Consider the following 27,629-nt stretch of genomic DNA (forward strand, 5'->3'; position numbering starts at 1 on the left):
ATAAATGGGGATGGGAAGGAATGGGACAGAAGGAAATATAGCTAGTAATAGCAATGGTGGACTCTGATGAATTTATTTTTTTTATTTTTATTTTTTGCAAGGCAAATGGGGTTAAGTGGCTTGCCCAAGGCCACACAGCTAGGTACTGATGAACTTATGATAAAGAATGAGATCCATCCCAAAGTCAGAGTTAATGGTTTCTGAATACAGACTGAAGTATACTTTTTTCCTCTCAGTTTTTTTTCTGGAGGTTTCTCTATCTTTGTGGGGGGGGAGAGGGGATTATGTTTACTTTTACAACAAGACTACTGTAGTAAGATGAAAAAATTAATTAATTTTAAAAGCAAAACACTATTTCCCTTGCCCCCCCCTAAACTTTAGTAATTGGTTAATTATCACAAATTTCCAATTAGCTTAATTGAAATTGATAGGTGGTCTGTTAAAAAATAGTTATTCCAACACATATGTATTTTTTCAGCATTCTCCCTTTGGACTATTATTAGGGCAATAAATATAGATAAACTTTAGAAAAAGGAAGTTAGGGAATCAATTGAGTTAGCTTCCATGCAGTTCTTGGATTGCAGATCTGAGATTGTATTAATATTTCATATTTGGGACTCTCATTTTTGATAGTTGCTCTCAATTGGGTTCTGGAGGAATTTATGATTGGCATAATACAAAATGAGACGTCCAATTTGCTAGTCAACCAATATTTGGCAAATTAAATGAATCAAAACAGGACAAAATTATTAAAAACAGAAAAAATTGTGTGCCTCCTAGTTTCATAGCTGAAGAGTTGCTTAATTTAAATTATTCATGATAACCTCCTGGTGAAAAACTAATAAAACTCCAAAATATTTAAAAAGGAAAATGATGGTTGCATAATATTGCAGGACTCTTCTATTTGTGTTTTTTTGTAAGTGTTTATTCATTTTGGTGAAAAGCTGATGGTTTTGACATGTATTAATGTAAAAAGTAGAATTTCCATATTTGAGTTATAGTACAAAGCTGTAGTGTGACCCATAGGGAAGAATACAAGAATTGGAATGAAAATACCTAATTTCAATTTCCAGCCCTTTCATTTTCTTGTTGTGTGACCATCACACAAATTACTTTTAAGTCTTCAGCTATAAATGGGTTTAAATGGTGTTTATTATTTATGGTATGGGACTCTTTGTGATTTCATCTGAGGTTTGCTAGGCAAAGATAGTGGTGTAAATTGCCATTTCTTTTCCCAGCTCAGATGAGGAAACTAAGGCAAACCAGTGTGAAATGATTTGCCCAGGGTCACATGGCTAGTATGTATCTGAGGCTAGATCTGAACTCAGGAAAAGGAGTCTTTCTGACTCCAGAACTGGTTTTCTATCCACTGCATCATCTAGCATTTGAACACCTTATCTTAAAAGAAAACAGTCTATAAATCTGAAGTATTGAGCTGTTAATTTGTGGTGGTTATTTGTTGTACACTATTGGTTCTTCTGTACAACAAATAACCACCACAAATTTTTGTTAGTCACCTCATTGTTTAATCAGAGGTGTTGAATATGAGGCCAATGTGTCACAAGCAGCCTAAAAAAACTGTGCAAATCAGATTAAAATGTATTTGGGAAATGTTTTGTAAAATAAATAAAGATAAAAGATAATGCAGATTGTACTAATTTGTGTGTTTTTAAAGGCACCACACAACCCCAAAGACTTGTTTCTTTTTGTGTCTGTTATCACTGATTTAAATTTTTGAAGATCAATGGTCTTATGCTTAGGAAAAGGGATGCTAAACTTTCCTAACAGAAAGTTTAGAATAAAAAGTTCCATATGAAGTGAAAATTGGGTCTCCTTTTTTTTTACACATAGGGAAGAAATAGCTAAACTATACGGAAAACATGTTTTGTCTTTTGTAAAGGATCAATTTTCCTAGAAGGCATTGAGTGTCTGGATAGTTAAGTATGTTCTATCTAGATTACATCTCCCAAAAGGACAAAGACTGCATGTATCTTGAAAATGACTAAGGAGCAATGAAACCACACATATTTCTAAATAAAGGAAGCTCTGAAGGACTAATAGGCAGAGGAATAGCATCAATGAGAAGCATCTCTTCCCATTTCCCATTTGACTGGGAGGTTCCCCATGTCAAATGTGAGTCAAACAAGTAAAGAGAGGGACTGAACCAACTGGGACTGGGAGGCACTGCCCAGTAGAGAAGAAAGTAGCTCAAAGTTAATGGTTTCCAGTACAAGCTCTCCTTCCCAGTCAGCTGTCCTGAGATGATTCTGGAGGAGAAAGAGACTTGCACAGTTCTGTCTCACTAAATTGCAATTCACTTGTAAGTCAAGACAACTTCCTCCTGATGTCATTGGTCCTCTGAGAATGAGGAACAAATGATAATCTGTAAGTAGTAGTAGTTGGGAGTTTCAACAGACCAGTTCCAGTTGGGCAATGCTAGTCTCCTCCTCCTCCTTTTCATTCTCTTTCTCCTCTGTTCACATGAGGGGTCATAGCCTTATATGTGGGTTCTCTGTCCAAAGGAATATAAATTTTGATTTTTATAATTTGTAAGGTATCTTGGGGATTGGAGGCTATATTTTCTTCTTCCCTAATTAACTGTATTATTTTTTAAGTGGGACAATTAATTCTTTTGTCTCATGGAGTTTTCATGAATGATATCTTGAAATATATATAAAACATTGAGATTCAAATGTAGTTCTTTGAATATACCTTTAAAAGAAGGTACTCTAGATTGATTGACCAATAATAGATCCCAGTCCATTTCATTTTCTCATAATTTGGGTTTTAATGGTTCAGAGTGAATGTAAATAGCAATTATTTCTATTTAGGTCAGAAACTCTGAGGGTCTGAGACTTATTCTTTTGTGAAAGCAGGGCATTTTTAACCTCAGTCCTTATCTAGTTTTTATTGAATGGGTGTTGTCTCAAACAAATTGAGACCTGGGAAAGATCTTAGCTTAAAAAGGTCAAGATCTCCCACAGCATCCTGGACCACATTCTGACCTATGTTTTGCCACTGGATTCAGATGATATTGGAAGTGAGAATGAGGCTGATGATTTTGCAAAGCCCTGCCTCATGTAAATCCAAAGTCAATACATCATCTTTCTGATGTCATTGGTCCTCTAAAGAGAAAGGATTGATAACAAACATTAACATCTTTTCCAGTAAAAAGTATCAATAGACTGTATAATAATTTAGAAAAACACATTTTTATGTTTTATCATATTTTTATTTATTTTTGTCAAATATATACAAATTACATTTTAATCTGGTTCAATCTCACTGAGAAGTCCTGGATATTTAAAGCTTTTGCATTATAGCAGCTATTTGGAAATAAAACAGAATGATTAACTATTTTAATCCCTCACTGCTAACAGAGTATAGAGATGGGAGATTTTTCTTGTAGTTTACTGAGAGAACAGAAGAGAACAGAAAAGGACTCTAAACCTAGGAAGCAGGATTTACCTAGGTTGTTAAAAATCGATGAGTTTAGAATATCACATCCTTTGATACAAGTGGTTAGTGCTTAAGGGTTTTACCGGGATTTTAGCAAATCTAATTAAAATGTTTGTTTAACCATGACATTGAATTTTGAATGACTTGAAACCATGTGCATATGTGGAGAGAAGGACCAGACTCTGGGTGTAGGTTGAATGGATGAGTGACAAGGCATGATCATGGTCCTGGAAGACTCAGACAAAGAACCTGGGATGTAGGAGAATGTTATAATCTTGTTATAAATATAAAAAACTTGTTATAATTAGGGGGAAGCAGTCTTTCTAAAAGGGCCATAAAGGATATCCTGATTTTTTTTGAAAGAACAATAATATTTTCTCTATTCCAATCATTACCTGCAATCAGAAAAGAACAGAAAAGCTTTCAAAAGCTAACAGTCTATCACAGGGGATCCAATTCTTGAAGGAAAAGGATGAAATACATAGTTATACTGTCTGCTACTAAAGCTGTACCATTATGGGTTTTTTTTATAAAATCAATATCTTTTGTTTTTAGTATTAACTAAATTTCTCCATGTATCCTCCTGCAGTAAGAGAGCCATCCCATATAAAACAAAAGTATTTTTTAAAATAAAAAAGTAAAAGAGAGAGAAATCAATAAAACTTGATCAATACAGAGAAAATCTGAGAATATATGGATATTTTTCTTTCTATAGGATACACTCCCTTCCTCCAAAACAGACCTTTCAGCAAAGAAGTTGAGCAAAGTGTCTTCCCATCTCATACTTTTTTTTCAAATGAGACTTAAAGTTTCCTTTTAATCTTTGGAAATCTTAATGGAATCAAGAGCATGACTGAAAACACTACTGCATTACAGAAAGGTGTTCTGACATTTAACATATCCTAGTTAACATGGGGAATGAAAAACCAGTGAGCTTTCAAGGCATATTTCTACCTTATTATTATGCAGATGAAACTGCAGTCTAAATGAAGACTGCAATAGGGAAGCAATCATTGCAAGAACCGATTAGTATGCAAGACAACTTTACCCAGCATAGGTAGGGCTAGCCACATGTTACTGTCTCCATTCCTGGTAAACTTTACTGCCTACATACTTCTTGACTTTAGCAGCCAGTATCAAAGAAGTTTTAAGATACAAGAAATTCTAATCAAAACCTATCTCCATTGATAGCTATGAGAAGTCAAAGAGGCAAAGACTTGCCCGAGTCACAAAGGAAGCAGAAAAGCTGAGGTTTGTGTTCTTTCCATGAAACCATGTGCAACATTTGCAGTATTCAAGTAAACATACAATATCCAATTCACAAACAGAAACTAAGCAAAATTTACTGGTAAGAGATGGGAAAAAAGCTTTTTCTTTCTTTTTTTTTTAATGATAAGTCTTCAAAAGGGAGAGGGCTAGGGAAATGCAAAATAAGGAAGACCCTGGGCAAACAATAAATGAAGCATGTCAAAAGAATGAGAAGGGAAAGAAGGGAATAAGTAGTAGTAAGCACCAATTATGGGCCATGTATGTTCCTAAATCTCGTTTTATTTGAAAGTAGTCTTGAAAGTAGTCAAAGATGATAAAGGATTGCAGTTAATATTTTTTTTCATTTTTGGAAAGCTGGATTAGACACAGAAACATTCTCCCTCCTTGGCTGTGACTACTGACCTAAACTCTCTTAATTTCAATGTTTTCCCTCTTTTAATTATTTATTATAAACACTATTATATTATATTATCATTTCATATTATATAATTTCATGTTATATCATATCATGTCATATCATATATCATATCATCATATTATATTATATTATATATTATATTATATTATTACATTGTTTAATTGCTTCCTATTTATAGGACATAACTTAGTCTGTATACATTTGTTTGCATGTTGTCTCTCTTACTAAATTGTATGCTACTTTAGGTCTTGCTGGGTCACCCAGCTAGTAAGTGTATGAGGCTAGATTTGAACTCAGGAAGATGAGTGTTCCTGACTCCAGACCAGGTGTTCTATCCACTGTTATCCCCTGGCTACTCTGCCTTGAGGGGAAGGACTGTTTTTTGCCTCTTTTCGAATCCTCCTCCCCCTTTCTTAAAACAGCGCCTGGAAAATGGTAGGTGCTTAATCAAAGTTTCTTAGTTGATAGATTGAAATGAGAGGTAAATAATTCTTTCTCTCAACCCCCCATTTCTGTGGAGTGTGCTAATAACGATGGAATTCCCTCTTCCCTGGGGATGCTGAGATTAGTTCTATTTAAAACATGTTGATAAGTTTTACTGGAATAAGGAATGAATTAATATGATACTAAGCTTTTCCAAGTGGTAAAATATCAAGTCATTGAGTAAAAGGGCAGGAAAAACTATAAGTAGCAGAAAAGTTCAGTTGAACCTTAATATGGGTAGAGAAAATGTAATTTTTAGTAGGAAATAGTTCAAATTATTCTTACAACTGAAGATGGGAAGAGTTATCATGTGTATGAGGAAAATGGCATGGTGAGCCACTGTTGTGAAAAGGGCCAACAAAATGCTAGATGTTGTCAGGAAGAATTCTAGAAACAAACCAAATGACAACAAGGAAGTCCACAAAGTGTTCTGGGATCTTGCTTTTCCTGTGTTCAGTCCAATCCTCCAAACAAACTGGGAATAACAATGCTATCATTGTATAAAACCATGTCATCTCTGTATCTAGAAACTAGTCCTATCCTTTTTCTTTCTTAGCACAGAAAGGAGAAAAAAGATATTTGCCCTTTTTTAAAGTCATGTTCTTGAATTTCTTTGAGTTCATTATATTTGTGGTCTTACATGGGAAAGTAAAATTGAAAGAGGTGGGTCAAGGTTTAAAACCTGGTTCTGACTAGCAAGCTATGTGACCTCAGACAGCTCAGACAGCCTAAACACACTTAGCAAAGGAATGGTTCTTTGGGAGGATGTTTTTACGGGGAGAATTATGAAAGATGTTAAAATCTCGTTAATTGTGGAAGGCTGTTTGTTACTGAGATGTAAACTGACACCTGTTGTCCCCATTTTCCCCTTCTTGTCCCCCATTTTCCCCTTCACCTAAGTTTGGCCACAGATGCTGGTGTGACAGGAAATGACATGCTCAACTTGGGGGTTGAGCACCCTGGGACAGGAAAGGTCAGTACCTATCTTGCCATTAGAAGATACCTGGCTCAAAGTGTATAAGACCACTCCCCAAGCGCCACCCCTTGCCCAACCCACCACAGAAGAATATTGAACAGGAAGCTTGCTGTTTCCTTTCTTTCCTTTTTTTTGACTCTGGCAGGATGGTTTTTTTTCACACTCTTTCTTAGGCCACAAGGAGCAGCAAGGGTCTCCACCCATGCCATTTGGCCAGACTAAGCCAAGCCTCATGGCTGCCTCCCCATTTCTCTCTCTTTATCTCTTTCTCTCTCACTCTTAATCAAACTTCACCTATTCTTCACCTATGCTTCAGCCTATTCTTAAAGTGGTTACTGCTTTTCTAGGAGTTTTAACCAGTATCTTTGTAATAATTTGCTATAATAAAATCCTGAAGAGTTTTAACATCCCAGAGAGCTCAAATTCCTTTTCAGTGACCTTAAATCTGTCTTCAGTCTCTAAATCTTTACTAATTGACAACAGTATGATGATGTAAAAACAGAAGCTATCAATAAAAAACTTATTTTTTTAATCAATTGTAGAAGCAGAAGATGGGGCAAACATGTCTAACCAACAGTGCATGCAAAAAATACTTGAGATTTTAATGAATTGCAAGCCCAATATGAGTCATCATTGGGACCTAGAAGTCAAAAACAAAAAACTCCTGAAATTTTAAACTATATTATGGTGTCCAGAGTGAGGAAAGTGATACTGCCACTATATTCAGATTGCATTTGGAGTATTAGAAGAGGTGCTGAGAACATTCAAGGAGTTCAGAGGAAGGAATTTTATGAGGGTGGGCTCCATATGAGGATAGGCTAAAGGAATTTTGGATATTAAGACTAGAGACTATTCAATGAAGAGGGATAGACACAATCTCTGTTTTCATGTGGAAAATGGAAGCCATGAGTGAATGCTGATAAGAGGCAAATTTTGACTGAAATAAAGAAAAGCTTCCTCATTTCCAGCTGTCCAAAAGTAAAAGAAGTTGACTTGGGCAATAATAGATTTCCCATCACAATAAATTATTTGGATAGTCAATTTTCTGATTAAAGAATAGATATTGGATTTCTAGGTTCCTATTAGACCAGAGATTCTGTAATTTTAAAGGACAGTAATTTCCTTGTAAGAAAGGTCTATATATAAAAGTATGACTAGTCAAAAAGGAGTTGCAGTTGAGTCATTTTCAGTTGGTCTGACTCTTTGTGAGCCTTTTGGTGTTTTCTTGGCAGAGATACTAGAATGGTTTGCCATTCCTTCTCCAGCTCATTTTACAGATGAGGAAACTGAGGCAAGCTGGATGAAATGACTTGGCCAAAGTCACACAGTTACTAAGTGTCTGATCCTCAGTAAGATGAGTCTTCCTGACTCCAGGTTGATGTTCTATCCACTGGATTGGCATATATTATTCTCCCTTTATCACATTTTCTTTTGTGCATTTAAAAAAAAATTCCTGGTATAATTTTTAACAATGCATAGGAGTGAATAACTAAGCTAGACAGAAATATTTACATATAACTTCTCAAATCAATAATTAGCCTGTCAAAAATACCAGTATGGGAAATTAGTCACAAACCTGTTTTTAGGGGGCATATTAAAAAAAGGAAGGAACACATAGAGAGGCACCACCCTATTAAATGTACACACACAAACACACACACATAGAGAAATATACTGAAAATCAATACTAACTCCCTTGTCACTATCACATCCATTAGCACTTATCTAACAAAATTTAATGTAACATTTTTTATTAAGTGTTTCCTATTTGCAGTGCAGTTCTGGGGGCGCTGTGGGAAATAGAAAGATAAATAAGATATGGTTCATTACAGATGATGCCATTTTGTTGCAATAACTTGGGGTGAACAGTAGAAATATTTTGCTAAAGAACCAATCACAATCTCAGTTCATGGAAACCCATCCTGCTCCACAGGAATGCAGTTGCTTTATTCTCTGATAATGCAGGAGGCAACATTCTCTCTCCAGTAGATTCTCGGGGACAGTGACAGCTTTAGCCTAGCTTGCAATCAGTTACTGTGGTTAAATATATTATGTTAGAAAAATGCATTCTGCTTCTCCCCACCTCACCCCCTGCATTTTTTTTGGCTGAATGGCATAAGAGAGATAAAAATATATTTTGGATATGAGTGAAATTCATAACACATCACCAATCTAGCCTCTAAGATATATTTTATTATATAAAATGATCACAATTTAGAAACAGACAAAAGATATTAATGTGAAATGACCATTGCTAACCTTTTCTTTAGTACTTCAAGAAGTTATTTAATTTAAAGTGCCTCTTTAAAATAAAACATTATCATGTTAAATTTCATTAAATTATTATGTTCGACACACTCACCCACAAACATACATTGAAAGCATAAACATATGGACGGTGTCTCATCAGAATTATATGCTCTCAATATGTAGTATTCCTATTTCATATCTCTATTTAACAATTGTATTGTATATGCATTCATAAAGCCAAATTAGAAATCCTCCCCTGCTCTATCCACATGCACAGTTATCTCTTCATCCTTGCTGAAATCCAAATGTTCCTCTAACAATGCACTCACTGCATTTGAGAAACGCCCAAGAAAAAGCCAAGTGGTGATTTTATAATTAACTTGACCCAGCTCTGTCCCTGAAACCTCCTTCATGTCAGTGTGGGCTCTTCCTGGCTTTTTGAATGTGTGATCTGCATGTCTAATAATGAATAGATTTAGCCAGCTTTCGCTTACTGGCATTAGCCTCTTACCTTGGAATGCTGCAGCTGAAGGATCTGTTCATCAAGCTGCTGCCTCTTGCCTTCTATTTCAGTCTGTCTTTTTCTTTTTTCCTTTAAAAATAAAGTGAGAGTAGCAGTAAGACCGGGTAGGTGTTGCTTTCAGGGATTTAAAAATAGTAAAAAGAAACAGAGGCAGAGAACATCTGGACACATGCTTCCAGGGATGCTGGGCACAAATGCAACATCACCTGCCTCTGTTTGCAAGCATGTTACAAATAGCAGTGTGCTCAGAACGTCTGCTGTGGTTTAGCTACTGGTTCTGCAAGTAGGATGAATCCTCCTCCCTCAGTCTTAGACCAAGAAGCCTCAGATTAATCCAGAGCAAAAAGGGAAACCTTTAACCCACCCTCTCCACTCCCCAGTCATACTGAATCTTCTGCTAACATTACTGAACAGTGTGATTTATTCCATGAAAAATAATAAAAGACAGAGGTGCTTGCAGATTTCAAATACAATTGATGAAAAAATGGAAAATTCCATAATAAAACTCCATTTAGGCAAGATGATTCTCATATTTATAGAATTCTATTCCCTCTCTCAATAAAGTAAAATTAATTGTACTGGGCAAAACCAATAAGGAACAACACTCCAACCTTTGAGGATTATATTGACTAATGTAAATCCAGATTTCAATCATTATTCAAGGTTCCAACTATTTTAAAAAAACCCAATGTTTTAAATAATGATAGTGTGGAAATGTAGATAGAAAGGTGGCTTGGGAATCAGGACAACCCGGGTTCAAGTTGGCAGTGCTGAGACATTAGGTAAGTGTCTCTCAGCCTCTCAATGTCCTGAATACCTCTCCAAGTCTAAAAAAATTCAGAAATTTTGTCTATCTCATCTAAGGCACACAGATGGCATAGTGATAGAGGACTGGATTTGGAATCAGGAAGATTCATTCTCCTAAGTTCAAATCCAACCTCAAACACTTATTAGCTTTGTGACCCTGAGCAAGTCCCTTATCCATGTTTACCTCAGTTTCCTCATCTGTAAAATGAACTGGAGAAGGAAATGGCAAAAGTACTCTTGTATCCCAAGATGGGAAGGGCATGCTTACAGGAATACAAGTTCCAAAAGGTCTTTTGAAGTTTAACAAATCTTTCATTTTTTTAAAATGAGCATGTATTTTTTCTTCCACCTCCTTCTTAGAGGACAAAAAAGGAAAGAACAACAAACTCTTGTAACAAATATTCAAATTTAAATAAAATACATTTCCACAAAGACTGAGTCCATCATCTCTTTGTCAGGAGGTAAGTGGTATGCTTTATCAATGGTCATCTGGCATTGTGATGGTCACTGGAACTGAAAGGTCTTAAATCTTTCAATATCATTTTACGATATTATTATTGCTCAGATTTGTACTTCATCAGTTCATTTGAATTTTCTGAGGTTTCTCTTAAACCATCCTTTTCAATCTTTATAGCACAATAATATTCTACTATATTCATATAGCACATGTTCTTTGACCATTCCCCCAATCAATGGACACCCCACCCCGAGTTTCTGGTTCCTTCCCACTCTAAAAATAACTGCCAAAAATACCTTTGCATATATAGGTCTTTTGCCTCTTTCTTTGATCTCTCTGGAATACAGAACTAGCAATGGCATTGCTAGATGAAAGGGTAGAAATGGTTTAGTGATATAAGGGGCAATCTTCCAAATAGTTTCCCAGAATGGCTAGACCAATTCCTGGTTTCATGAATACTGAAACAATTTTCCTCTTTTTTGAAATATTTGTCCTCTAATATTTGTCACTTTTCCTTTTTTGTCAACGTTGCCAATATAATACATGTAATGTCATTTGAAATTTAAAAGACTTACAGTATGGGCTTGGTGAGTATGATCTAAAAAATAGCCTACTTAAGTTTGAAAAGGCTAAAAACCAGAAGGCTCATTACAGTGTAATTTTTTTATTTTAATTTTTTGCTATAGTTACTCATTAAGAAGTGCTATGTGTTTATGACCTGAACTCATGTAAGGAATATTCACAGTGATGAAACCTTGAAGTCACATAATGTTTGAAAAAGATGTTTTATTTTACTTCTCTTGAAAATTTTAAAATGAACATTATAGAAAAATCATCTTCCTATCAAAATATAAACAACTTCTCTACTACTTCTCAATTGAAATGATTTTTAAAAAGAATTTGAGTTGAACCAGTTTAAAAATGTAATGGGCTTCATTTTGCCACAGTTTTTGCCACTATTTCTAGTAGTGCTCAGAGTAGCTCATGGCATTATAATATTTTCCTTTAATCATACACATAAGGTAACATACTAGAACTTTATATTAGGGCAGTTTGCCTCTACATTAGATTTTCTGCCTAAGAAAACAGAAGCCTTGCTACTTAAGGACCCCTCCCTATGAAAGATTTTTCAGCAATGAAATTATGCTGTTGAGAATATTGGAATTCCACAATCTCAAAAAACTGAAGATGTGAATGATCTAAAGGGCCCCAGTGAAATGTATTAGTAGGCAAAAGCAATTTGAAGCTTGTTTCCAAATATGACATATGCAAGTAATGACATAAGAATCATCAAAGAAATTTATAATTGGAAAGGAGGTGAGCAAATCATGTGAGTGAGGAATGTTGAATGGACAACTTTAGTGTTGCATTGATGTCCAGCTTTTGTGTCAGAGGAAGAAAAGAGAATAAGCATTTATTAAATGGCTAATATGAATGGGGACTGTGAAGTTCTTTACAAATATTATCAAATTTGATTAGAGACAGGATCTAAACTTCCTGATTCCATCTATTACTAAGTCTCTACTAATATACAAAGCATTGATAGAGGCTGGGAGATCAAAAGGGGAAATTAGTTAAGGGGAATATAGTTTTCATTTTAGATACCTAATTTTTTTCAAGGCAATTAGGATTAAGTGACTTGACCAGGGTCATACTCTAGTATATATCAGGGGACCCATTTGCACTCAGGCTGTCCCAACTCCAGGGCCAGTGCAGTCCATTGTGCCACCTGGCTAAGCCTAGGTATCTCAACTTTGAGGTCATGAAGCAACACTCTAACAATAAAGTTCAATAGGCTGCTTGGAGATAAGGTACTAAGATTTAAAAGAAAGGTCAGGTTTGTTTGTTTTTTAATTTTATTTTTATTTAAGGAAATGGAGTTAAGTGACTTGCCCAAGGTCACATAACTAGGTAACTGTTGAGTATCAGGCCTATTTGAACTCAAATCCTCCTGACTCCAGGGCCAGTACTCTATCCAATGCACCACCTAGCTGACCCCAAGGTCAGGTTTGTTGATAAAGATTTGTCAGTTATTTCCCTAAAGGTGATAGTTAAAGTGGAGGGGGAGAAAAGAGAAAAGATAAATACTTTACCAGATTTTAGAATTGAGCCTGTAGAGTATCTAAAAATAACACTCTTGGAGATGGTTTCTTAACATATCTTTTTCAGAAGAGTTAGGAATGATGTTCAAAGATAATGCTGACTGTTTTACCTTGTAAGTATTATATAGAACAATGAAGAGAGGAATGGATTTGGAACTAGGATCCTTGAATTCATATTTTGTACTGTCCCTTACACCTATGTGACCTTGGGTTAAGTTGTTTAAACTTTCTAGGCTTTGGTTTCCTCATATGAAAAATAAAGATGAAGATAAGCCCTATGGTCTCTTCTAGCTCTAAATCCAGTCTTCCATGATCCCAATACTGTCTGTCTTAATAGATAGGGTTAATACAGTTTAATTTTTTGCACATCACAAAGTCCAATAATCTATTACTCTTTTGTTTTACATAAAGTAGAAATTCCATGAGAGCTTCAATGTCAATTTTAAATGACACTAAAAAAAAGTTAACAAGAGTTTTATTTATAATGGCCCAGATTCACCTGTTAAGAGGGATTCAGTGTGAATCTAATCTGGACTGTGGTAAGAGAAGGAATAAGGTTCATTGAGATTGGATGTACTGACTCCATGCCTCAGCCTACTGTATCTTTCCAACTATTCAGAAGTCATATTCTCTTGGAACTCAGGTACATCAGACCATTTCCACAAAGAAGATAGGCCATATCCTCATATTACCAAGCTGCTAGGCAGAATTTTTTGCTCCTTTATCCTCACTAGCAAAGTACTTGAAAAAACTCAAATTACTCAACAGGTCACTGGGCAAATGTTCAGGTGTTCCCTTAGGGGTCCAACTATCAAAAATATTAATAAGAAAAACATATTTTGAAACCAGGTCTTCCTGACTCTGAGGTCAGTTCTCTAGCAACTACATCAACATGTCTTTCAGGAAAAGCTTGGGAGGAAAATGGAAACCTATGAAGTGCAGTGTATTTTAGTGAAAATGATGACTGACTTAGGAGTTAGGAAGGTTTTGTTCTAGCCTCAGACATTTGTATCAGTCCAAGACATGACTTCCTAACTATGTGACTTTAAGCAAGTCACTTAACCTCCAAGAACTTCAATTTCCTCTTCTAGTTCTAAATCTATATCTAACCTCCCTTTGCCTTGGTCATCTCATTTATCAAATAAGGAGATAAGATTTGGTAGATATATAGCATGGCAGCTAAAACCTGGGATTTAGAGTCAGAAAGATCTCAATGTGAATCCCACTTCAAACACTATTGAAGTGGAAGCCTCATTAGCTTTCCTCATTTGTAAAATGAAGATAAGAATACCTTACAGGGTTGTCAAGGATAACATAACATACATCCATAAAACCATTTTGCAAATCTTAAAAAGTTAGATAAATGTCATATATCTTTTCTGACTCTAAATTTTATCTCACTCTGACTATAAAATGGGGAAATTGGAGAATATGATCCCTTCTATATCAAAAGTACTAAAATATTTTAGGTTGTGCTTAAAATTTCAAAATATAGGCTTTTATGGGGTGGAATTTTTATATTAATATATATTTTTTAATTAACCAAAATCTGCCCTCTTTTTTTTTCTCACTACCTCCTTCCTTAAATGAAAAAAATAAAGATCAAACCCCTTATAATATGTATAGTTAGATAAAACAAATCTTTTTTTTAAACTTTTACAAGAGCTTTTATTTTTTAATTTTATTATTATTATTTTTTTTTGCAAGGCAATGGGGTTAAGTGTCTTGACCAAGGCCACACAGCTAGGTAATTATTAAGTGTTTGAAGTTGGATTTGAACTCAGTTATTACTGACTCCAGGGCTGGTGCTCTATCCACTGCAACACCTAGCCGCCCCTAAAACAAATCTTTGCCATGTCCAAGAAAATGTAGCAATCCTGCACTCTGACTTCATCTCTTTGTTGGTACCATGTTTCATCATTAGTTTTTTAGAGCTGTGGTTGCTCATTGTGTTAATCAGTTTCCAAGTCACTCCAAATTTTTAAATATTTTTTTTCATTTGAGGAAACTTTTAAAGAGATTTTGATTTCTTTTTTGTTTCCATGATCAATACTTCCATTTACTATAGTCAAACTATCTCATATAATTCTAAACTTTGTCCATCTTCCCTTGAGTGCTACATACTCCAGCTTGACACAGATCTCTTAAAATGATTATGGGGTTAAACTTCCAGTGGCTAATTCTTTCTAAGAAGGAGAATACAATATGGTTAGAGGTAAGTGCAATTTATAAATTACTGTCAAACTTCATTTGAGTTAATAACAATTTACATGATTTTATTTATTTGTATATTAATATAGTTTTGTTTAAATTGTTATAATAAATTATATTTAAATAATTTCTCCTTCTCTTTGATAATGGAATTACAAAGATTTCTTTCTCAGGTTGACATGATGATAACAAGCAATGAAATAGTCTTAATGTAGATAGATGAAGCAACTTTTTTATTTTTCTTTTTATGGTTTATTTATTTTATATTATTACAATAATGTCAAGAAAGTAAATATAAACCTTCCTCCCACCAAAAAAATAGAGAAACCTCAAGAAAAATGAAGTGAGAGGAAAAAAAGTGTACTTCAATTTGTGTTCAGATTCCATTGGCTCTGTCTCTGGGATGAGTTGCCTTCTTTATCATAAATCCACCAGAGAAGTTGTGAAGCAACTTTTTACTATCTGGAAGCACAGTACAACATTTCCCCTATAGCATCACTCAGAAACTCTATTGAAAAGTACTTCACTATAATAAGAGTTCTCTTCCTAGATGGCTTTGTGGAAATAGTGTAACCCTAAACAGAAGAAGAAAGAAATGAAAAGTGCCTGAATCATAAAGCCAGTTCCTAAATTAATAATAGAGAATTTCCTGCATATATAGAAACCAATGTCACATGATGTTTGGAATATTTGGGTCATCTACCTCTAAAGATTACCATATACCACGATAAAATGAATCAAATGTTTATTCAACATATATGCAATAATGTAACTTAAAGAGAAAAATATAGTGTCATTTAAATGCTAATTGATTGTCTAAGTATAAACCACTTAATAAGCAAATTGATGTTATGCTGGTATATCCAACCATTTTATTTCCTTATTTTGTAGGCAACAATAGCACCTTATTTCCACTACAATATAATCCTTAGTATGGCATTCACATATCACTTATATTTCCAGCCTTCTTTATACATCATTACTTGTTCTCCACATTTTAAAAATACAGTTAAACTGGTCTCCTTTCTATTCCTCATACCTAACCAACCAAACACTCACATTCCCATCTCTGAGGCTTTGCAATGGCTGTCTTCCATCCCTGAAAAATCATTCCTTTCACAACTCTAACTTGAAATCTATGATTTATAATTTCATTTGTAGAGAATGACATTTACAAAGCAAGATTCATAGAATGAGATAGAGATACAGAGATAGAGATAAATGAATTAGATATAAAAATACATGTAAAATTTGTATGTAATATATAGATACATTAGTAAATTGGAATGCATATTTATATATACATATATATATATATATGCACATCTATAGCTTTATATTGAATTTTAGAATGAAAAGGAACTTAGAAATCTAATTCAACTCTTTCTTTGTGGAAATAGAACACAGATACAAAGAGGCTACTCAAGTGGTTATCCAAAAGTCATTCATGTAATTAGTAGCTGTTTTTTAGAGATTTTTTTTATTTATTTAAGGTAATGGGATGAAGTGACTTGACCAAGGTCACACAGCTAGGCAGTTATTAAGTGTCTGAGGCGATCCAGGTCCTCCTGACTCCAGGGCCAGTGCTCTATCTACTGTACCACTTAGCTGCCTCTGTAGCTGTTTTTTAAAAGTTTTTTTCTAGAATTATCTAGACTTTTAAATTCTTGGAAGTAGGTACATAATTTGCAACTCAGTCAAGATACAGTGATTCCCATTCAATGTTTTGCAAAACATTTTGAGGTTTGTGATAATGCTCCAAAAGGTTTACACTAAAATTATTTAATGGTGCCTGTAAAATAATATATGTAATATATTAAATGATGCTGAGGTTAAGAACATATTTTTGTTGTTGCTGTCAAAAGGAGTTCAAGGAACAAAAAAGAAATTGTGAACCACTTAAGAAGAACAAGGTTCCTTCTGTTTTTTTTCCATGTACATTTCAGCCACAAGGAGAAATAGACATGGTCTATTTAGATAACACATGTAATGTTTTCTACATTGTTTTATTCCACTTTTAAGCTTAAGAAGAGGTAAGAAGGGGGGGGGGGTGGAGCCAAGATGGTGGCACCAGGGCAGGAATTCCTGGAAACTCTTTCCTCAAAAAAACTCCCAAAGCTGTCAAATCTAGACTCTAGTCAAAATTTAGAGGGGCAGAATCCATGGAGAAAGACTGAGTTATATAATTTCCCAGTCTAATGCAACTTAGGAGATCCACAGGAAAGATTTGTTTCACCAGAAGAGTTGGAAAAAGCCTCAGCACAGCTGGACCAGAGCAAACCAGATCCAGCTTTCCAAGAACAGCCTGTGGGGTGTCTGTGGCAGAGGGGGGTGGTTTCCAATCTTCTTGGCCCAGGGATCACAGGGGACAGATTGAAAGGGCTGTGAGAGCTCTACCATACCAGAGTAAGTCCGGAGTCAGCCTCAGAACAGCCCTGAGGTGGGAACCTGCATGAAGCCCACAGATGGTAAGGGGATGGAGAGAGACTATAGAGGTCCCTCTGTTATCCCTGGGGCAAGACTAGGCTGTTTGTCCACACTCAGATCCAGGTCTCAGTTTGGGCCCCCATATCACCATAGAGAAGCAGGGATCCTCCTCACAGCTCCAGGGCAGAGGGGAGGGCTTTTGGTCCTCCACAAACCAGAACACAGGAAAGGAGAGTAGTCAGAGATTCTCATAAGACCTTGGAGGAATTAAAGTCCCTGTAGGGTGTCCTCAAACCCTCTAAAGCCTTGGAACTGCAGTAAATCAGTCATAGGCTGAGGAAATGAGTGAACAACAGAAAAAGAAGAATCTGATCATAGAAAATTACCTTGGTCCCATGGAAGATCAAAACACATACTCAGAAGTTGACAAAGTTGAAGCTTCTATATCCAATGCCTCCAAGAGAAGTAGGTAATGGGCTCAGGCTATGGATGAGCTCAGCAAGGACTTTGAAAAACAAGTAAGGGAGGTAGCAGAAAAATTGGGAAGAGAAATTAGAGTAATGCTGGTAAATCATGAAAACTAAGTCAGCAGCTTGGTGAAAGAAATACAAAAAAATACTGAAGAAAATAACATGTTAAAAACCAGTTTAGGCCAAATGGAATAAGCAACACAAATGAGAAGACTTTAAAAAGCAGAATTAGCCAGCTGGAAAAGGAAATAAAAAGGAGATTTAAAAAAAAGCTCTTCTTCAAATGTAGAATGGAGCTAAAGGAAGTCAATGACTTTGCGAGAAATCGAGAAACAATAAAACAATACCAAAAGAAGGAAAAATTAGAAGAAAATTAGAAGAAAATCTCATTGCAAAAACAACTGACCTAGAAAACAAATCTAGAAGAGGATAATTTAAAAGTTATTGGGCTAGGGGGTGGCTAGGTAACGCAGTGGATAAAGCACCAGCCCTGGAGTCAGGAGTACCTGGGTTCAAATCTGGTCTCAGACATTTAATAATTACCTAGTTGTGTGGCCTTGGGCAAGCCACTTAACCCCATTTGCCTTGAAAAAACCTGAAAAAACAAATTATTGGGCTACCTGAAAGTCATGACTGGGAAAAGAATGTAGGCTTCATTTTCCAAGAAATAATGCAGTCAAATTGCCCTGAGATTCTATATGTAGAGGGTAAAATAGAAATTGAGGAAATCTACTGATTGCCCCCTGAAAGAGATCCCAAAAGAAAAACTCCCAGAAATATTTTAACCAAATTCCCAAACTCCCAAGTCAAAGAGAAAATAATACAAACTGCCAGGAACAAACAATTCAACTACCATGGATTACACAGGAACTGGCAGCATCTACATTAAGGGCTTGTAGGGCTTAGAATATTATATTCCAGAAGGCAAAGGATCTTGGATTACAACCAAGAATCAACTACCCAGCAAAACTGAACATCTTCTTTCAGGGGAACAGATGGACTTTCAATGAATTAGAGACTTTCAAGCTTTCTTGTTGAAACAGCCAGAGCTGAACAGAAAGTTTGATCTCCAAGCACAGGACTCAGATGAAACAGAGAGGTTGGATGAGAAGGGCTAACTATGAGGAACTTAATGATATTGAACTGTTTGTATTCCTGCATGGGAAGAAGATACTGATAACTCATATGAACTTTCTCATTTATAATAGTTAGAAGGAGCGTATATGGACAAGGCACAGGAAAGAGCTGAATATAATGGTATAGTATAAAGATGGAGTCAATGGGTGAAAAAAGAAAGTACTTGGGAGTAAGGGAAAGGAGAGGTAGAATAGGCTAAGATGTTTCACATAAAAGAGTCAAGAAAAAGTTTTTTTCAGGGGAGTGGAAATGGGGAAGATGGGGGGGGGGAATGAGTGAGCCTTAATTCTCATCAGTAATGGCTTAGTGAAGAAATAACATACACACTTAATAGGGTATAGAAATCTATCTTACCCTAGAGAAAAATGAGAGCAAAGAGATGAGATAAGGGGAATGGGGGGGAATAGGTAATAGAAGAGAGGGAAGATTGTGGGAGAGGGGAATCAGATACAACCCACTTCTGAGCAGGAACAAGGTGAAAGGAGAGAGAGAGAATAGAATGAATGAGAGGGGGAGGAATAGAGTAGAAGGAAATATATCTAGTAATAGTGACTGTGGGAAAAATATCAAAGCAACTTCTCTAGTGGATTTATGATAAAGAAGGCAATTCATCCCAGAGACAGAGCCGAAGGAATCTGCACACAGACTGAAGTATATTTTTTCCTCTCATTTCACTTTTCTTGAGGTTTCTCTATCTTTTTTTGGGGGGGGGTTATGTTTATATTATGTAATAATATAAAATAAACCATAAAAAAGGAAAAAAAAAGAAGAGGTGGGAAACTAATCTTTTCTTATAATAGTTGTCTTTATCCCTCTGAATTCTTTTAGTACTATGACAATTACTTTTCTTGCTTTAATTTGTGATCCAGAGTCCTGTCTTCCATCACTCCCAGTCACTTCCTTAGGCTGGTTTGACCTATTTTTACTTGTTTTAAAGAACAAGTTTAAGCTGTGCCTTTTAGAAGGCAACTGTTTTGACTTATGAAAGTGTGGCAGAAAAGCTTGATCAAAGTAGAACCGAATTTTTTTTCTCTTATTTTGTCAAAAAGAACAAATGAAGTAACAAATATTTATTAAGAGTTAATAACCTGATTGACCATTACTCTTATAAATGGAATGCAACGAATATGGCAACACAAACGATTACTCAACAAATATTTAAAGGCAGTGCTTCAGTGTGGTCAGGGTACTAGACTTAAGAGTCATGAAGAAATGGATTCATATACTACACTACCTGCATAATCATAAGAAGACATTTAATCTCTGTGAGACTGTGTCTCCATCGATAAAATGACCTCTGCCTCATTTCTCCCTTATCTAACCTTAATGCTTTGAACTGTAACTTGGGAAAGACCTTGTTTTACAAAGTCAAGGTCTCCCATTGCATTCAACACCATCTTTCTAGTCATTCTGATTCATATCTGATTTTTGAACATAGATGGCTCTGAAAGACAAAGTGAGGCTGGTGCTTTAGCACAGCAACCCCTCACTCAAATCCAGTTTCACCCATATGTAATGATAACACCACTCTGATGTCATGGTCTACTTTGAGAAGAAAGAACAAACAAGAACAACAAAATAGAAACCATAATAGTACCAACATTGGCAGGGTTACCATGAGGATCAAGTAAGGGACTGTATGGGAAATACTTTACAACTCTTGAAGGACTGTACAAGTATGAACTGCTATCACCATCATCATCATCATCACCACCACCATCATCATCATTATCATCATCATCCTCTTCATTATAGAAATATAATTTGAGGTTTTTATTGGACTGAGTGTTCTGACTGTATTGTATTCCAATAGAAATACCTCTGAAGAGAAAAAAAGTATATCTTGTATTGGGATGTTAATTTGAACTAATCCATCCATATACTTTTTGTCTAATTCCCATTAATATTAATTCCTTCAAGGGCCTACTATGAATAAACATGATAGTAAATACAAAGGCGAAAACAAAGCATCTTCTCTATAACCTTTTGTATCTGAGGAGGTGTGCCTAAGTTTAGGTATGGGTGTCAGTGGGTACACTAACAATTGGGAAAAATTTGATGAATTAGGAAAACCTCTATGAAAGATTTCAACTGAGTTTAACTCTGATATATGTATGTAGACAAATGATTAGGGAACTGAACAAAGTTAATGTTCTTGCATTAAAGTCAAACAAATTTGTGGAAATTAAAACAGCAGATATCTAATGTCACCCACCATTATTTGATAGTTATAGAAATGCTAGTTATTGAAACAGGACAAGATAAATAAATTGACAGAATAGTACAGGCAACCCCCCACAAAATTATCATTTTTGCAAATGATATTATAGATTATTTAGAAATTCAACTAAAGTTGATTGAAATAATTATTAAGTTTAATAGGATAGAAAATAAATTCACAAAATTATCAGCTTTTTAGAAAAAGAAATTACATTCAAAATGACCACAGAAGGTATAAAATATCTTTAGAGTCTATCTAATGAGATACATTCAGGCCTTATATTAATACAACAATGAAACATACCTTATAAAAAATTTAATTATTGCAATGATATTAACACTCATGATTAGAATGTATGAGTAGAGAATTTAAAATGACAATAGCAACTGATTTATAAATTTAGTATCAGACATATTAAACTAGGATAAAGTTATTTTATAGAACTAGTTACATACAGAGGAACAAAAAGTCAAAAGGGGATGAGAGAAGACATGCACATTTATGCACTATTGATCAAACTATAAACTGGTCCAACCATTCCAGATAACAATTTAAAACTACCTAAATATGTCACTAAACCATGACACTGACTGAGTAAATACTAGGCATATGCCTCTCCCCGCTCCAAGTTCCAAGACAGTAAGAAAGGATTCCTTTGTACAAAAATATTTATAGCAGAATTTTTTTTGTCATAGCAAATGATTAGAAACAAATTGGGTGTATATAACCAATTTTAGCATATGGAGGTAAAGAAACATCATTGTAGGGGCGGCTAGGTGGCGTAGTGGATAAAGTACCGGCCCTGGAGTCAGGAGCACCTGGGTTCAAATCCAGTCTCAGACACTTAATAATTACCTAGCTGTGTGGCCTTGGGCAAGCCACTTTTGCCTTACAAAAAAAAAAACAAACCTAAAAAAAAAGAAACATCATTGTAGTATGAGAAAGGAAGAAAAGGATTATGAGGAAGGAGCATATTTGTTTTATGTAGGCTGAACTGATTTCTCTTTAAGGGAGGGGGTGGGCCATTTTGGGGATCAACATTGGTTTGGCTTTACTATTTCCTGAGGAGATTTTCTATGTATATTCATTGTAGAACTAGTAGCTGGTAAAAAGGAAGTCATTGCAACAGCAGTGAAAAGTTTTGCACGGGGGCAATTAGGTGGTGCAGTAGATAGAGCACGAATCGAGGAGTCAAGAGAACCCGAGGTCATACTTAGTACTTACTTAGCTGTGTGACCTTGGACAGGTCACTTAGCCCCATTGCCTTGCAAAAATCACAAAAAAAAGTTTTGCTTGAACCTAAAATTCAAATCTCCTTAGACTAATAATATTTAAAGAAATATATAGATGCAATTTTAGCCTGGTACTCCAGAGTAGATACCTACTCTCTCTGGGGAGAGCAGAATGACTGATCGCTGGTCCTAACCTCCTGCTTCTACTCCTGACTTGAATTAAGTCTCCCTTGGAGAAGGATTAGGGATATTTATTCTTGACTTCCTGCAAGCTATGTGGCACCCTAAACTACATTCAAATCATTCTAAAGTTTTTCTTTTTTAATACTCTATAAGTATATCATTACATTATAAACCTAAGCCTGACTATTATAAACTGGCCTGAGTTAGACCTGGCTTAGATGAAGCAGATTTAGAAAAATTTAGGAAACCTTATATGAACTGATACAGAGGGAAGTAAGCAGAACCTAAAAAATAATTGATAAAATGATTAGAATAATGTAAAGAAAAATGACTGATCATTTCAGTGAACATTCACGACTATAGAAGACTGACTATGAATAGTGCTTTCAACATTTTTGTAGAAAAGTGATGTACTGGAGGACATTTGTATATGCAGACATAGCCAATGTGATCATTTGCTTTGCTGAACTGTATACATTTGTTACAAGGAAGGGCTTTTTGAGGCAATTAGAGAGTCAAATGATGAGAGCTGGACTGCAGTTAGGAACTCATCTTTCTGTAATCACATCTAGACTCAAATACTTCCTTGGTGTGTGACCCTGGGAAAGTCATTTAACCCTGTTTGCCTTAGTTTCTTTCCATCTGTAAAATGAGAAGGAAATGGCAAACCACTCCAGTATCTCTGCAAAGAAAACTCCAAATAGGGTCATGATGACTTAACAACAATAACAAGGGCCTCAGAAGGAGAGGGTGATTAAGTGGGATGCCAAAAAAAAGAGAAAAGAAAGGGAGGAAAGGGTCAAGGAAACATTTTTTGAAGAAAGTAGAGTAAGCTCAGAAGTGGACTAAGACAAGCAGAGGCTTGTCTTAATTGTTTCAATTTAATATATGTTTTAAAACAAAATATGTGTAATACAATTACTTGTTTCCTGTTTTTATATATTGAAGTTCTCATGTTTAAGTGCATAATAAAAAAAAAAGAAAAGAAAAAATTCTAGCACAAAATCACTAATTTGGCTGCTAATAATCTTAATGAATACATTAAAACAAATGAATGATTTGGAACTTAAAAAAACAAGGAGTATAAACAGAACATTAGGACAATTCTTGGCCAGCACCCTAGCCTTCCAAAGTGAGAATAGAAAATAGATTATGTGATGGTGTAAGAAACATGAGAATGGAAAGAGGATTGGGTATAAACCTGCCCATGATCATGTTTACAGTATTATTACTGAATTCCTCTGTCAACTGCAATGCAATTGAAAGGACAATTAAAGGAGTTGACCACATTATTCTCTATGTCAAAAGAATTTATGCTTATCTGCATAGATTATGAGAAGAGGAAAGAAAAGGGGACAATTTCCTCTATTCCTAGGACAGAATCAAATAGCCTTCACAATTGTAGGGTCAAAAATAGAGTTCATTATATATTCAAGGACTGACATTAATGCCTTTGCTTTTTTCTTAAATGAGACTGTTCCTTTAATCATCATTTATTTCTAGGTCTTCTTTGTAGCACTGCAGGCTTATAATAAGTTTTCCATGTCATTTTTATTGAGTGAGTTCCCTAACTTTGGGGCTATACTAAAAGAAGATATCAATTTTCTTGCCAACAGGCTAAAAACTAATTAATCTATAAAACAACCTCTACTTCTCTTTGGAAGTTGCCTGTAGGAATAAAGACTGATTAAGACCACAGTGGGTAAGACAGTGTGGAAGATCTCATGTCATAACATATGCAAAGTTGCCAAATAATCTGCTTGGTTTATGTCATTGCGGTTCTATACTATTATCTGGTCAGTTATCCATTTCCCCATATAATAAGACCAAATTTACTATATGCAGTTGTGAGTATAAGTATTACTGTAGGTGAGACTCAAACCACAGGGATATGCTCATGGTTGGCTTCCTCCCCAAAGTAGTTTTAAATAGGAGTTTATGTGTCCTGTAATAATTATCAAATTTATTTAATATTTTAAAATTTCAAGGTATTTTCACTGCTATTTGATTTCTATAACAATCTATTAGCATAAAGTACAGATTATCCTTTTTGCTTAGAGGTAAAGGAACTGAGGCACTGAGAATTTTCACTGGAAAATTCTCTTGTCTTCCACAGGAAACTCTTCCAGTCCCTCTTAATACTAATGCCTTCCCTCTGTTGATTATTTTCTATTGGGCCTCTATATAGCTTGTTTGTACATGTCCTCCTCCTTCCCCCCCCCATGGACTGTGAGATCCTTGAAGGTCAGAACTATCATGGACTTTTCTGTGCATCCCTAGCAGCACTTACTACAGTGCTTGGATCTGAATAGGTTCTTCAAAAATGACTGGCTAAGTTAAGTGACTTTCCCAAAGACATATATTTAACAAATGGCAGATCCTAGGCAGACTAAGATATAGGTCTTATAGACATACTGTGATTACAAAAATAACAATTTAATTTCTGAATTTCATTTTTTTCTATTCATTTTATTATTTTATGAGCTTTTACTACTTTAATTGCTCTGCACATATCTTGATACTTCTTGGTTTCTAGTATATGTTTGCTTTCCTTACATGTAGGGATTTCCTGAAATGGGAAGTCCCTCCCTTCTTGTAGACAGGCAGCTAACTTGTAACTTACAATCTTTGAGAACTGCTTAGGATTTTGAGAAGTATCTCAAAGAAGATGATATGTGTAAAGTTTTTTTTTTCACAAACCTTAGAGTTGTGAATAAATATACATTGTCATCCTTAGTGGTACCTGTCATCAATCTGTTGGTTCACCTATTTACCTCAGTCTCTAGCTTGACACAGCTAGAACTATAGAAATAGCTTTTTTTTTAAATGGAAAATGATGGCCCAAGTTTATAGAAAACCCCACCATTATGAGGGGGTACATTACACCATCATTGTCCATACTGCCCATATGAATGTTAGACACATTTAGCTTGCCCTGCAATTTAATCAATTCCAGAACTATTGGGTGCTATTTTTACATTACGTTCAATATCATTACTACTACTACTACTACCATTCAAGTCCTAAATGCCATAATTGGAGAGAGATGTCTTCTTAAGAAAACATGTTCAGGGGCAGCTAGGTGGAGCAGTGGATAGAGCACTGGCCTTGGAGTCAGGAGTACCTGAGTTCAAATCTGACCTCAGACACTTAATAATTACCCAGCCATGTGGCCTTGGGCAAGCCACTTAACCCCATTGCCTTGCAAAAAAAAAAATAACCTAAAATAAAAAAGAAAACATGCTCAGAGACAGTATGGTCATTTGTTGTTGTACAATTGTGTTCAACTTTTTTTGACCCCATTGGTGACTTTCTTGTTGGCAAAGATACTGAAGTGGTTTGCCATTTCCTTCTCCAGATCATTTAACAGATGAGAAAACTGAGGCAGAGTAAAGTGACTCAGTCAGGGTCACACAGTTGTGTGACTGAGGCTAGATTTGAAGTCATGAAACTGAGCCCTCCTAATTCCAAACTCTATCCATTTTGTTCAGTAGGATAATGATGACTTTGAAGCCTCCAGACCCAGAGTACAAGACCTTGTACAAGACAAGTACTTGACCTTGGGCAAGTTACTTGCTTACTTCTCTGCTATCTTTTTCTATGTTTTTAGAGAAGCAGCATGGGATAGTGAATAGGGTGACTTAGAGTCAGGAAGACCTGTATTTGAATTCTGATTCAGACACTTACTAATTCTAGACAAGTCATTTAATCTCTTTGAATCTCTCTTGGTCCATCACACTATCATCTCACTTCTTTGGGATTTCAGTGTTCCTCCAGTACCTCAATACTACTTCGTTTCTAGTTTATGTCTGCTTTCCACAAACAAAAGCAACCAGGTGACAACATAGATAGAATTGAATCTCAATCACTTCTGCAAAACACTTAAACTCTCCTAGCCTCAGTTTCCTCATCTGTAACATGATTAAAATATTAACTCTTACCACATGGATTGTTGAGAGGATCATGAAAGACAAATGCATGTGAAGTGTTTTGTAAACTTTTAGACCCTTTATAAATGTTAGCAATTATTCAACTCAGATCATGTTCTATGTCCCCACTGGTAATTGCCCTTATCCCAAATACTGCTTTGAGAAATCATTTGTTTTGGGAAATCATTTGGGAAATCAGCCCTGAACTGAGCTCTGAGAAGGTCTAAACTCTGAAATAAATTAAAGCATCTTGAGAGATAGAACTTGAATGCCAAGCAGTGCTGGGCTAAGCCATTTATTTATGTGCTTTAAGCAAGATTTTATAATTGTAACACTTTCATGTCCCTCAGTGATGCAACCTATTTGCATATATCAATTGTTCAAAAATCCATGATTCCATTATACCAACCCCTCCACCAAAACAGATAGTGACTCATCTATACCTTAGTAACTAGCGTTCTTGAGTTGCTGAAAAAAATTCGTTCAACTAGTAGTCCTACATATCAGCATCTCTGAACTTTAACTAAACTAGTCCTTGAATATCAGTCTACAACCAGACTAGTAATGAAAGTAGTTCTAGTTTCGTAGGACCCAGGCCAGCATCACTCCTATTGACAACTAATAACAATTGAGTGCAGATTTTTTCAGCATTAAAATTATGTGCATTTATAAAATCTAATTTTTTTAAACTTTCTCCTACCTGATGAATCCTTGCCTATATGATAGACAACCACACCAAGGATTAAATGAACAATACCATACTTTTTTCCATCGGTTTCTCACAGAGAAATGAGGAGGGGCTAGGGAAGAAAAAGTTTGGCTTTAGAAATGGGAAACTTAAAACAGAAGAGAATGAGCAAAAAAAATTAAAAAAAATTTAATATGAAGCATTACACCATACTGACAAGAATTATATATATATATATATATATATATATATATATATATATATATATATAATTACAGAGAAAAAAACAGCATCCTTCCAGATAAGAGTTTCAGTTTCTTTGGAGAATTTGTTATTAAGTTTGTTTTGTTTCTTGAGATGTTATTTCTAGAAAATATTGCACAACTC

The 27,629-nt window shown here is 35.3% G+C and overlaps 1 protein-coding gene across 5 annotated transcripts in view; it reads right to left on the reverse strand.

Moving 5' to 3' along the window:
- PALM2AKAP2 (PALM2 and AKAP2 fusion) overlaps positions 1–27,629 on the reverse strand; it is a 534,014-nt gene that overhangs the window by 430,284 nt on the left and 76,101 nt on the right. For all 5 annotated transcript variants that reach the window (XM_074200018.1, XM_074200019.1, XM_074200022.1 and 2 more), the window contains exon 2: positions 9,367–9,447. In XM_074200018.1, coding sequence (XP_074056119.1) covers positions 9,367–9,447 — 81 coding nt within the window. The remainder of the gene's footprint in view (positions 1–9,366; positions 9,448–27,629) is intronic.

Source organism: Macrotis lagotis, chromosome X (genome assembly GCF_037893015.1).
Source record: "Macrotis lagotis isolate mMagLag1 chromosome X, bilby.v1.9.chrom.fasta, whole genome shotgun sequence".
Lineage (NCBI taxonomy): Eukaryota > Metazoa > Chordata > Mammalia > Peramelemorphia > Peramelidae > Macrotis > Macrotis lagotis.